This window comes from Berkeleyomyces rouxiae (genome assembly GCF_048999995.1).
Source record: "Berkeleyomyces rouxiae strain 22BRR77 chromosome Unknown BrBRR77_ptg000002l, whole genome shotgun sequence".
Taxonomy (NCBI): Eukaryota; Fungi; Ascomycota; class Sordariomycetes; order Microascales; family Ceratocystidaceae; genus Berkeleyomyces; species Berkeleyomyces rouxiae.
In genome coordinates, this window is record NW_027396492.1 from 530,502 (window position 1) to 544,316 (window position 13,815).

The 13,815-nt window shown below is 44.6% G+C and overlaps 4 protein-coding genes across 4 annotated transcripts; all 4 read right to left on the reverse strand.

Moving 5' to 3' along the window:
* Positions 1–492: 492 nt before the first annotated feature.
* Positions 493–1,890, reverse strand: BROUX77_001687 (uncharacterized protein; the record flags this gene model as incomplete). The annotated part of the gene is made up of 2 exons (XM_073746143.1): positions 493–1,780; positions 1,868–1,890. 2 exons carry the CDS (start codon positions 1,888–1,890, stop codon positions 493–495), a joined length of 1,311 nt encoding a protein of 436 aa, XP_073606769.1.
* A 1,080-nt stretch (positions 1,891–2,970) lies between these two features.
* BROUX77_001688 (uncharacterized protein) lies at positions 2,971–3,980 on the reverse strand (the record flags this gene model as incomplete). The annotated part of the gene is made up of 2 exons (XM_073746144.1): positions 2,971–3,868; positions 3,943–3,980. 2 exons carry the CDS (start codon positions 3,978–3,980, stop codon positions 2,971–2,973), a joined length of 936 nt encoding a protein of 311 aa, XP_073606770.1.
* A 2,197-nt stretch (positions 3,981–6,177) lies between these two features.
* BROUX77_001689 (uncharacterized protein) lies at positions 6,178–7,461 on the reverse strand (the record flags this gene model as incomplete). The annotated part of the gene is made up of 1 exon (XM_073746146.1): positions 6,178–7,461. The coding sequence occupies one exon, from the start codon at positions 7,459–7,461 to the stop codon at positions 6,178–6,180; it is 1,284 nt and encodes a 427-aa protein (XP_073606771.1).
* Positions 7,462–8,830: 1,369 nt separating this feature from the next.
* On the reverse strand, positions 8,831–10,126 carry BROUX77_001690 (uncharacterized protein; the record flags this gene model as incomplete). The annotated part of the gene is made up of 1 exon (XM_073746147.1): positions 8,831–10,126. The coding sequence occupies one exon, from the start codon at positions 10,124–10,126 to the stop codon at positions 8,831–8,833; it is 1,296 nt and encodes a 431-aa protein (XP_073606772.1).
* Between the last annotated feature and the right edge of the window lie 3,689 nt (positions 10,127–13,815).

The following is a 13,815-nucleotide window of genomic DNA, read 5'->3' on the forward strand; positions in this document are numbered from 1 at the left end:
CTGCACAGAGGCCAAAGTTACCCAATTAGCATACAACACAGCGGCTTATGAGAGTCCAGCGTACATACAAAATGGAACATAGAAGCCCACAAAGAAAGCAAGTCCAGATAAGCCTCCGATTGTCGTGATTAATTGGAAAAGGAAAGTAAACGACCTTCTAGAACCGTGGGGAGCGGCTTGTGCCTTTGGTCGGACCCGTATAATGGGTAATACATTAGGGTTAGGGTCATTGCAATGACAAGAAGCTCAAGTTGGGAGTGTCGAGAATAGAATACCTCGTGTTTATATCTAACTAGATGTTTCTAGACACGAAAACTCGATGACCAAGACAAATTCTACCATCAACCTCCCACTCTGTGTTCTGTATTCCCCAGTTAGTTGACAAGTGGGAGTTGATATCTTAATCTTACTAACAAACCATAGTAATATCAATTTAGAGTTAATAGGACTCGAAAGCCTGGCTTACTATCCTCATGGATTTTCTCATCTTTACTAAAGAATGATTTTCTTTAGTAATGTATTTTTCGCCCAGCCGATCTTGGCCTCTACTGGATTAAAGACGACAAAGGAAGACTTAGAAGCAGGAGTACCCAAAACGTTGTAACCAAGTTCACCAGAAGACTGTAATGCGCCAAAGCAAAGACCTTCTTCCTCATTCATGAGGGAAAGGATGAGGTATGCCCCAGGAATAGAGATTTCAACACCACCAACGTCAAAGACGAAGTTGGGCATTTGGCTGTTGCAAGGGAAGACAAACCCGTTGTACTTGGTTTTGTACACAGCATCGGGGACCTGGTTGTAGTATGGGACGATGTACTGCATGGGTAGCAGCACCAACGCACTCGTTGTGTCGGCAATTGCATACACCACATCATCTGTGGCATGCTCGATAAAATCGCTGGAAAGACCCTCGATTGTGAAGTTCCAATAGCCCTGGTCCTTGGGCACGTCAGCGTACCCAATTTCACTCGTAAGCCAATGGCGGTAAATATGACCAAATTCAACAGTTCCAATACCGCAATGTCTAATATCAATCGTAAAGACCTTCTCGTCGAGCTCTTCAGCTATATTGTCGAACATATTCGGTTGGGGCTTGGGCTTTATGGGACTTCCAGAGCTGAAGCCCATGCCCATGACACCAGATACGCCATCGAGGTTCCTGAAACGGTAGGCATCATTTGCTACCTGAACAGCTTGGCTTCTCGAAGTGATGGAATCATCGGCGGTTTCAAAGGATACAAACTCCCGATAGACGTCGCCAGATGCTTGTTTTCCGTTTAAATGGTTGATGTCCCATGAGTATCCTTTCACTATTTCTGCTGAGAGTGAACGCTTAGGGTTATATGATGGTTGTAAATCCGGATTGGCAGCTTGACGGGAGAGTACCCAGACGCCAGAAGAGGTCGTGTCCAATACAAGTTTAAATAGCTTCTTAGGCAAGCCAATGTTCACCTGGACGATTAACATGTTCTTGATATTGTCCCACGTACTCACAAAGAAGGTGTCGCGCTTCGCATGCTGAGATAGGGCAATTTCTAGGTCCTTGGGGATTGGACGGTCAAACTTTCTGTATATACTGGTGAGTGTTTCTGGGCCATTTGCGTTAGATTCTGCTGTGCATACATGCTCGACAGGGGACGAATTATCAGGCGTCGATTGGACGCCAACTGAGCCTGGATCAGAGTCGATGGTAGCATCCCAAGAGCCAGAAGAAAGAAGATATCTAGATAAGATGAGGAGAGGTGAAACATCAAGTTGACATTGGCAGAAAAGAATAGTGCTAACGAAGGTGGGAAGTGGAATGATATTGAATAACTACCTAAATATACAGGACAGAGAACTAACTACTGATAAATACTTGAGCTACCATGAATTTCGGCCGCCACTCATGAACCGATAGGTATGACGGCGAACAAAACCCCGTTGATACTTGAATACTCACTCGGCCTATGTGTTTAGACGGCTAGTTCCACATGTGGCCCGTGATACGAGGTCAAATACAAGTGCGTCGATCTGAAAGGACGTAAGACAGCATGTCTCGAGCATAGGCCAAACTCAGAAGTAAGCAAGAAATGAAAATTTGTGTCTTGCTTATGTTTGTAGCCCATGTTTCCAATTGTCAACCACGATTTAGTAGCGGATGAAAACTACATTCTTTGTATCGCGCCAGCTGCAGCCAGAAACCTTATCTGATATTCTAGCACTGAATCATATTGTACACCAAGGCAAGCCGTATTCACGCATGAGTTTTTGGCTTGTCTCATCCACGTGTCTACCGATCGCAATTATTTAAAGGTTAAGCGCTAACGAGTAACTCTAGCATGAAGCCAATCATGTCGGAGTAACCATCGTCCAAGGGAATAAGCGCCCCATCGTAGACAGGGGATAAACATTATTCCAACTGTCGAACTATCGCTGTCGGGATCACTACAAAGAGGCCAAGTTACCCAGTTAGCGTACATCATAGCGGCCATGAGAGCCTAGTGTACATGATGGAAGATAGAAGCCCTACTAAGTAAGAAAGTCCAAGTGAACGTTTGTCTTTTTGGCGCAGTGGTAGTTTACACGCTTTGACACCAACAGGCTTAATCCAATGGCTTCTGTCTAGTCACGAATGAGGTTGGAATGACATTGCAGAAAAAGAGACATGTGTTGAGGCTCATATGTCGATGTGCTATTAAATGCTGACAAATCCTTATCAAGTTGCTTGCATTCAACGATCGTTGGATGAAGTCTGTGTTACACAGGCGTCACGTGCAAATGCAATGCCAAACGCGCAGTGTTATTTGGCAGTTAACTATCACGTTAATGTTGCGCCCTTATCTAACTATACAATCTCGAAAGACTACTCACATCCTTCAATCAAGACATACACCCATTTCTAGCTTGCCAACACACTCTATGAAGAAAAGAAGTTGAATCAGAGTTTCTCAGCAATGTCTCTTACCTCCCAGACACCTACAGTAAATCTCATTGCTCAGGCAATGTTTTCTTCGCCCAGCCAATCTTGGCATTGATCGGATCAAAGGCGACAAAGGCAGACTTGAAAGCAATACCCCCAATAATGTTGAAGCCAAGGTCGCCGGATGATTGCAATCCACCAAAGCAAAGATTCGGGTCGTCATCAAAAGTGGAGGTTTTCATGAACACACCAGGGATCGTCAGTTCGACACCACCAACTTCGAAGGTGAAGTCGGGCACCTGGTTGGCACAGGGGAAGACAAAGCCACCATGCTCATCGCTGTAGAGAGCGTCTGTAATCTGGCCGTAGTACGCAGTGTTGTACTGCATGGGTAGCATTACTAGGGCACTGGCTGTATCGGCAATTACGTATTCGGTTTTTCTTTCGGCAGATTCTTTATCGCTGGTGAGACCCCCAATTGTGAAGTTCCAATAACCCTCCCCATTGAGCACATCACTGTAGCCAATGTCGCCCGTGTATGCATTCTTATCGATGTGGCCAAACTCGAGAGTTCCATCCTTGAGATGTCTCATGTTTACCGTGAAAAGCTTCTCGGTAAGCTTTCCCATTATATTTTCAAAGGTTGTGGGCTGTGGCTCAGGCTTGATGGGGTTTCGGGATCCAAACGCCATACCCATGACACCACAAAAGCCTTTCATGTTCTGATAGCCAGGAGCGGAGTTTGCTAACTGGATGGCCTGACTCCGGGCGGCAAAACGTCGGCTCGCAGTATCCAAGGTTATCATGTCCAAATACACGTTACCAGACGGGCCTTTACCGTTTGAATTTTTGGATACCCATGTGTATCCTTGCAATTCTTCGGAAGTATGTGACCTTTCCGGGTAATAGGGTTTTTGCATGCCAGGAATTGCGGCGTCTTCCGACAGCATCCAAGGCCCGCGGAAGCTGTGTCAAGGACGAGATCAAAACTTTTTTCAGGGATACCGATTTGAACATCGACGAAGAATATGTTGTTAGACATATGAGAAATGGTCGCATGAAAGGTGGAACGCTTCATACGGCGAGTCGGGGCGGCTTCTATATCCTTTGGCATAGCGACGCCATACTTGTTGTAAATGTTGGCAAGCGCCGTTGAGCCATCTCAGGAGATTTCCGTGCTACGAGCTTGTTTAATAGACCAGCCACCCCTGGAAGGTGGTGGGGGATGGGAGGTATGAGAAAGGTCGGGAGAACTAAGAGGAGGTAGTGCCAGAGTGACCTGGGAGGCATCTAGGATTGCGGCTACTACCGAGGGAATAGAGGGTGACATTTCGAGTTGAAGAAGAGATGAGAAATAAACGACAGGTAACGAAGTTGGTTTTCGGAAGAAAGACGACAGATGTGTAGTGAGGTGGTTTGAGGAGGGCTACAATGAAGTGATTGACTGGCAGGACACATAGTAGATATAAGTACTACTCACTACTCGCGACAATATGAGCTTCCAAGCGTCTAAATGAGATGCGATCTGCACCATAAAGGGCCACTACTTGCGTGACGTTGAGGGAAATAGAAAGACGGAGGCTATAAGGCTCAATTTTGTCATGTGGAGGGTTTGAGGGCCACGGGCCAAGCCCGTGGTGGTCCATCAATCGAAGAAAGCACAGGCGTGTCGTCTTATTTCAAAATTACCTGTGATCTTTTGGAAGAGGCCATCTTGACGGCCCAGCATCCAAAAAGGGAAAAAAAAGTTGCTGTTAGTGGAAACTTAACTCTTGTGAGGAATAAAAAAAACAGCCAACGGGCTTACCAAGGTCTGGATACTTGGGCGTAGATATCATTAAATATGTGATATCTGATTGGCCAAATATTGTAAATTAAGCGCGTCTGATATTCCCGCGCTTGGATTTTGGATTTCCACCTACTTATGAATAGGATGAGAGCATATTTTGACTTGGAGTGTTCAAAAATAGCTTCATTTTCAATAACTATCACTATTGAAGCGGTTATTTTCACTCGCCATATTGATGGCTGTGACTTGTGATACGGCACTTGCTCGTTGTGCTTTTTTTCTTACTTACCTCATGTTCTAGACTACAATTGGGGGTTTTCGACTGTGGTGGTTATACCGTTTCATGGGACCGGGGTATGTCACCTTCTGTCGAAGCGTGCAAACTACCGCTGCGCCAAAAAGACGAACGCTTATTTGGACTTGCTTACTTAGTAGGGCTTCTATCTTCCATTATGTACGCTGGGCTCTCTTTTGGCCACTGTGCTGTACGCTAACTGGGTAACTTGGCCTCTTTTATAGTGATCCTAACAGCGATAGTTTGACACCTTCTAGACTTTGTTAAGGTATGGAAGGATTTTGCTCGCTAAAGAACAGAGAGCATTGTGTCTGCCTTATCGGTAGTAGACTTGGCTAGATCTCTCAGATCGACTTCTAGTTGGCACTATTCCTACCCACGCGCTTCTCAAGCATATCTTGGCATTATCCGACATATGTTTAGCCAGAGTTGTTGCATAGAAAACGTTTGGAGCTTGGTCAAAGCCTTCGGCGCCTATCTTGATATGGTACTCCGTTTTGATAACTACACTCGCATGGTCTGCAGATGGGGACCTACTTCGTGTGTTTTCGGTGGCTAACTGAGCTGGTGCACGATAACCATTTCCTTTTATGGGGCCCTCTCAGACCCCGAAGCATCGAAGCAGCACCAGTTTAAAATTAATCACCTCTACGTTATTAGATCCCAAATTTTCTTGATTTAATGGTTTGTTTCTCTCAAGGAGCTGTAAAGATCAGGGCATAAGATTTCGAGAAAGGTGGCCGGCCAATTGATCATATCGGTATTGAATAATCGATAACCATATCAATAGTGCCAATGTGCAGCCATCGAGTATGCCAACATCTTCAGACAAACGTGATTATTCCAGAAGTCATGCTATGAATAGTCTTTTTTTGAGCTTAATTTGATTGCAGCGGGCGTCTGTTCTTTGATACTTGGTATAGGATTGAACTCCTCTGCAATCCCATAGGCTCAAGTATTCTCATCCATGCAGGCTTCAAGTTCATGTTACACAGGTATAAGCCTAAATTTCAACACGTAACTAGCTATTTCTGCGTCTAGTAATCCGAGCAAGACCTCATGTTTTTTTTTCTATCAAGAAGTGGACAGACAATTCACGAAAAGGCAAGCCTTCTCACAAAACAATTCAAAAGAAACATGGCCATGAATCAGCCCACCAGGAATCCTTCCAGACACTCACGACTGCAGGCTTTAGCTGCGCAGTTCCTTTTTTGCCCAGCCAATTTTTGAATTGACTGGATCGAAAACTACAAACGCGGACTTGAAAGCAATATTGCCGATGACGCTGAAGCCATGCTCATGAGAAGATTGCAGTCCACCAAAGCAATACCTTGGCTCTTCATGAACTAGCGAGAATCTGATATACGAGCCAGGGATAGAAATTTGAACACCACCAATCTCAAAGGTGAATTCTGGCACTTGACTGGCACAGGGATAGACAAAGCCACCGTATTGCTTACTGTACCCAGCACCAGGTATCTGAGCGTAGTATGCAGCTACGTAGGGCGCAGGGAGCAGCACCATGGAACTAGCTGTATCAGCAACGGCATACTTGATCCCTGCTGGAACAGTTGTTCCGTCTTTGAGAAGACCCCCAATTGTAAAATTCCAGTAGCCATTTCCATTCTGGACATCAGTGTAGCCAATATCGCCAGTGTACGCACCACTGTCAAAATGACCAAATCTGAGATTTCCGATGCCGAAATTCTTCATATCAACTGTAAAAATCTTTTCGTCGAGCTTTCCCATAACATTATCGAAGAAATTGAGCTGGGGCTCAGGCTTTATCGGATTCATGGAGCTGAACGCCATACCCATGACACCAGACACATCGTTTGAGTATTGAATCCCAGAAATAGAGTTAACTATTTGAATGGCCTGGCTTCTGGAAGTGAGAGAACGCCCATCGTTACCGATGGATACAAACTCCTCGTACACAACACCAGAAGCAGTCCCGGCTACTGGGTGCTGGATCTCCCACGTGTATCCCTCCATGACCTCTGATGAAATGAAGTTATCAGGGTTGTAGGGCTTTTGCGCACGAGAATTTGTGGTTTTCTCAGAGAGCATCCAAACTCCGGACCAGGCCGTATCAAAGATAAGATTGAAGTCCTCTTTAGGCAGGCCAACCTTGACAGGAACCAAATATACGCTGTCAACTGTGTCCAAGAGAGGTGCACGAAGTGAGGCGCGCTTCTGCCGGCGGCTCAGGTAGTTTTCCAGATCTTCTGGAATCTCAAGCTCGTATCTTTGGTAGATTTTGGCAAGAGCTATTGGGCCATCAAGACTGTTTTCGGTGTTGCGGACTTGCTTTGCTGACCATCCATCACCGGATTCTGGCCCCGAATTAACCGAAGAGCCTGGATACAAGGGAAGAACAAAGTTTATGTTATCAGGAGAAGCCATCGCCCGAACAAGGGTGGCCTGGGAGATTGCCAGGGCTGCAGTCGCAACCAAGGAGATGGAGAGAGTCATATTAGATTGAAAGATTGTTGGCGAATAGGTGCGCAAGAATACATCAAAACTGGTGTAGGTAGAAAAGTGAAGTTGAAGTCAACAGGAAAAACGACTCTGATGGACAGAACAGGGCATCCTTCATTCATATCGGAGTTATTACTTGCAACAATGACCGTCTTTTTGTTGTCAAACACAATAGCTAGTCTTCAGGTGAATGGCTTTCATAAACTTAATAGACCAGTGTTATATATGGCCCGTGACTTTAAAAGCGATCTCTCGGACGAACAGATAATGCTTGTAGTATTTCTAGAATCTAACCAATATTTGCAGAGAACCCAAGTTACTTCAGAAATGAGAAGCGAATATGTATCAACCGCATCCATGCACCCGCACATTCAACAATCCAACATGAGGTCTGTGGGAGATGATTACTGGCAATACAACGTTGTTTTCTATGATAGCTTCAACTAGCTTTAACTAACTTTCGAGGGCAGCATCTCACGTGATGAAAATTTGAAAACGCATTCAACATCTTCACAAAAAAGAAAAGTCAAAATTTGAGCCGAACGCCTCCCATCCCCCAATTATTCGCATGATGAACGCCCTTCTCTTTTTATCTACCATGATCAATTCGACTTAGCGTAGTATTTGCGAAACCCTCATTATGATGACCGCACATTTTCAAGTAACAAGGGTTCGTCCTGCGGGCCTGGCACTCACCGGTGCATAGAATTTGCATTTGTTGTCCATGCATGGCCTCTTTTTTCTTCTCTGTCCACGGGGCTCAACATGCGATTTCTTTTTTTTTTTTCATTTTTTTTTCATGTCAGCCTCTGATGTATTCAATGCCACTGGCCATTGGCAGCAACTCATAGTAGAGGCGTCGTTTCTAGAAAGGCTTCGCGATTGGTTGATGTGTTGAAAATCCTGTGATATGATATCAACGTCTATTAGTGACAAAGGTGGTGGTACAATATTCGAACTGGATCGCGCGTTGCAAACCCATCTTTAGTTACCGTGCTTCGTAAAGATTCCTTTTCACGGCCGATGAACACATGAGAGCAAATGGAGAACAGTTATCGTAGGGGTAGAACATCATGTGGTATTATAAAAGTGTTCAGATATCAAGTTTTCAAGAACCTTGATTGACACAAAAAATACGAGTTCCAAAGTTTGCTTAGGTGGAAACTTGAGCTGTGATGCATCTGTGGTTCAATTGAAGTATGTATGAGTTATGCTATCTAATTAATTGGAAAATAGTACAGAAAATGGGCAAGACCATAGGAACTACCCAGGGAGCTAGCGATATCAACGTCACTATATGCATCTCACACTAGATGCAAACAACCTCCCGAAGAGTTGGCTCTAGCTGCTCTTTATATACCCGCTACTCCGAGTCTTCAGATCTCAACGGCTTCTTTGCCCAGCCAATCTTGAAATTGACAGGGTCAAAGACAACGAAAGAAGATTTGAAGGCAGTGCTTCCAATGAGATTGAAACCAAGCTTATCAGAGGATTGCAGTGCGCCGAAGCAATAGTCTGGGTTGCCGCGAAGTTTAGAAAATTTAATGTCCTCTGCAGGGATAGCCATTTCAACGCCACCAACTTCAAACGTGAAGTCATATACTTCGCTATCGCAAGGGAAGAGGGCGCCTCCGTATCTGTCACTGTACCCAGCACCCACAATTTGGCTGTAATACATGGTGACGTATGGCATAGGGAGCATTACAAAGGAGCTAGAGGTATCGGCAACTACATACTCGACACTGTCGGCTGCAGGTGTAGCTCCGTTAAAAAGGCCGCCGATAGTGAAATTCCAGTACCCATTTTCGTTAAGCACGTCGGCGTAACCAATATCGCCATAGTATTTTTGGCTGTCGATAGCACCAAACTCCACACTTCCGGCAGCGAGTTGCTTCATGTCTATCGTGAAAACCTTTTCGTCGAGGCTATCCATCACGTTATCGAAAAAGGTGGGCTGGGGCTCAGGCTTGATTGGGTTGCGCGAGCCGAACGCCATTCCCATAACGCCAGACACACCCGCCATTCTATCAAATCCAGAAGCAGAATTTGCTACCTGAATAGCTTGGTTTTCGAAGCTGACGGGGCCCTTGCTAGTATCAAAGGAGACAAAATCTGTGTATACATCTCCAGATGCGGTCTTGCCATTGAACTGAGCGATTTCCCACAAATATCCGTTCATCTTCTCAGACGAAAGCGAATTCTCAGGAATGTATGACTCTTGCAACTTAGTATTTGCGGCTTCTTCAGAAAGTACCCACAAACCAGCCGAAGCAGTATCCACGATGAGATCGAATTTTTTTTCAGATAGTCCAATGTTGGTACGGATTGTGAATGCTTTGTTGAACGTGTCCTGGATAGTGGCTTGGAAGGAGTCACGCTTCCGACGGCGAGTGATTATAGCATCTAGTTCCTCTGGAACAGGCTTTTTATATTTTGTGTAAATGCTTGCCAGAGCCTCTGGGCCATCTGGACCAGATTCGTCGTTGCGAGCTTGTTTAACAGGCCAGGAATCTTCAGCATCTGGAACTGCATCAACGAGAGAGTTTGAGTCAAACGCAAGTGCAGAGCCTGAGGGGTTCAAGGTCGGAATGAGTAGCGCCAAAGTAACTTGAGAGACGGACAAGGCTGTAACCACAGCCGAAGAAACGGAAACAGTCATTATAGGTTGTGGACTAGTTCACTGATAAATAAACAATCAAGAGAAAGTCGGTGCAGGTAGGAAAGGAATGAGAGTGTGAAAGTGCGGAACAGAGTTAAGATGGGTGAGGAGCAAGTGCGGGACAATCCCTTTTAATGCTAGAATCACCAGCAGGATTAGCTACTTTTCGAAGGCCTGTGCAAATAAACTTTCGCTTCATGAATACTCGTTACCTGTGCAAAAGCAGGGCATGAGCAACAGTACGCTTTTCTTAGGACTTCGTCGACTATATCCATGCGCTTGTCTTGTGGTCTGTGACTGGAAAGCTTCCTCAAGAAAGCGGCACTAGACATCAAAGGTTGGAAGATGGATAGTAATGTACCCACTAGTGCCAAGCACCCGAAAGGACGAGATACTATTGGGTCTGTCAATCCAATATTCAGTACTTGTGAATTGAACTATTATGGGGATGTAGCTTCGTCTGTGTAACAGCTCCATTTCTTTTGGTTGGTGCAGTGAATGACAAGCTTTCGTCTCATCTTTATGCTCTTGGCCAGTTCCGCAACATAGAAAACCTTCACGTACCGCTTACACAGGTGCAAAACTTGTGCTAGACTTCAGTCCAAAAGACATTATCAGCAATAATGACTGATTTTCGTTTTGAAACCTGAGGCCCTTCTAGTCTTTGTGGGGCTTCATAGTTCTGTTCATGTAATAACCAGGGTACGGCGGGATCGTCCTTGGAGCCCGGCACTCAATCACAAGTTATTGTCTCTTGCACCCAAAGCCATGAGTGCATATCAAATATCACTGCAGCTAGTTATATTGCAATTCCAAAGTTACGATTGTTCATGCACTGGGCTTTTCTTGTGCATTCTACCATAAAATTGAAAAAGTGAGGAGGCCATTTGTCACCGTGCTGTACTTCCTCCAGCGTTTTTCTTGATGGTAACTACAGGCTGCTACACCGTAGCTATACCTAGATAATACATAATAATTGTTCCATTCATATGTGTATAAACTAGAAGCAATTTACGTGAGACATCCCAAGTATCAGTGTTATTTTGTTTAAAGCTTAAGCTGTGTAGGAAAAGCGCAGTGGTCAGTCTTGGTCTTTTTGTTGATATTGTCAGCATGCCAACCCTACAAATAGAAGCATCTTAGGGTTGTGCTCCTCTGACTACATCGGAATTGCCTTCAACTCGTTCACGTTCTAACATCACAAATCGCCACAAGAGGAACGCTATTGTAAAAGTTCCCAACCTAGTGGAAGCTGAACGACAAAAGGCCGTACTTCTCCTTTTCTTGCTCGGACTAGACTCTGCTTCTAGCACAAGACATCAATGGACTGCTGGGCATAAAAGGGCTGCTCTCTCCCTCTCTTCCATAGTATCTAGAATAGAAGGCATCGATCATCGTTCGCCTTTCTTCCCCTTCATTGAATACATTCTCTTTCATTGAACTCTTTGAACTTGTGACGTTCCGGATACTTCTCCGTACAGGACAACAGTGAGTCCTCCTATTAAACACTGATACTTTTTGAGTGTTTTGTGTGCAATTTGATAGCAAAGCATTGACTTGAGGGAACAAAGAAACAGTCGGTAGTCAAGTTATCAATCAGTTAGTTGACACATAGCACATGCAGCTAAATTATTTTTAAGCGAAACAAGGCTGGTCCCCTGCACCGGCAACGCAAGATGAAATATCCGATGTACACGGAAAATATGAATATATCAGCTGTTGATAGGAACGCTTGCTATTGTCCTTAAACGGAAGTTATCGTCTGGAGCCTAACATATTCAAGGATATAGAAGAATGAAAAGGCTTAGTTATCTGGAAAGAGGATGATGATCAATCATTGTTAGATTCACGTCTAACTGTTGAAGATAGGAAAGTGCCCTTTTGTATCTAAACAACTAGTTTTTTTTGTTCTTCGTCAAAGTGTGTTTTGCTGATAGCTCTGGTTCTAGAGGCCAAAAGATCCTGAGTGATTATTTGGACTTTTTACTCACGATCAATTCAGGGAGAGTTGTGTTGTGTAGTAGAGGAGGTTTGGATTCCAAAAATCCATAAGGCACTGGACGCGTCCTTAGAATTCCCCACAAAGAAGGATCGTGATGAACTTATGTGCAATCAACCCAAACCAAGTACAAGATTAGGTGAAGAGAATGACAGTCCTTGTGAGACAGCTCCGAGGTAGTGATGAGATAGACCCTAACAAGAAACACACAAGGGTTGCCAACATAATCCCGTAGGGGTATCTGTCAAAGCGGGTAAACTACCACTGCGCCAAAAAGACGAACGTTCATTTGGACTTGCTTACTTAGCAGGGCTTCTATCTTCAATTATATAAGCTGGGCTCTCATGGCCACTGTGCTGTACGTTAACTGGGTAACTTGGCCTCTTCGTAGTGATCCTAACAGCGATAGTTTGACGCCCCTCTCTTGTGTGGGTTATTAGGCGGAAGGGTTTTTCCTGTGGTGCTTAGTCAGGATATTGTGCCCCTGATTTTGACAATGTGTTCAACAAAGGACAAAAGAGGCAGGACCCTGGCTGCACAGTGCAACCGATTTCCGGCTAAACGTACAAGAAGGTAGGTATCTGTTGCGAGGCCCTTAGGGTTACTCAACCGCTGAGGTTGTCAGGATGAGTCATCTTCCACAATTCCATTTCTCAACAATCATCAGGGCATGATCCCTGCCCTGATTCTCTCCCACAATGATATTAGATTCTCCTAACTCCATCAGAGGTATAAAAGGGATGCTACCTCTGATCTTCTTGTATTCATGATTAGTTTCGATGTTTAGTGAGTTTTTGATATTTCACTTAATTAAGTTAATATATTCTTTCATTTATCATCTTCACAGTATCCATGATTCTCGAAGGCCATGCGGCTTCCTTTTCCTGTTAGTCAGCTTTCAGAATTTTGCTGTTGAATTAATCAACCCCACAATTCGCAACTTGGCGGCTGACGTTTCTTTTTATAGAACAAAAGACTTGCCGGAAGCGGAACATCCTTGTCACCCAAAAATGATCTCTACCTTGGCAGGCCGATTTCCCTTCTTGTTTTTCTTGTAGACCCAGCCCAAATGTAGGAACAACGATAACTACCCACGTGTAACTAACCTTTTGTTGTTCCTTCGGTAGTTGGTCGCGGTGAGCGGTCGTGCTTTGTTGAATATTTTGACACCGGATTTCTTTTTCTTTATTCGTTCATCTCGTGCACATTGTGTTACGTAGATGCGACTACGCTCGAGTCGTGCACGCCCAGTTGCTATTAATTTGGCCCAGAAATAACTATCGTGACCATCAGGCACTTGCACAGCATGGATGTGTGCCTGGAAACCTAGATTTTACGTCAGCGAAGAAATTCGGAAATTCAACCCGTGTGTAGTAACCATAGTAGCCCTGCCCCCGTCTTTCGGGCCTTGTAGTCTCTCTATCTGCATCATGGGCAGACGTTCTTTGACTTTGCTGATCATCAAAGCTTCAATAATTCCGCGTTTAACGTACCGCTAATATATGCGGAAAGGTCTGGGGGACAATTGGAGTTGTGATATATCGTTACAAGAGCTGTTTTGTTATTGGCTATTGGGTGTAGATACAGATACACATGACTGGAAGGCGAAAGAGCCGGGGAAAAGTCACTGTATTGCATCCACCAACAAGACTAACTGAGTGCCAATAGAAAACACAGCCCCGACAGGCTT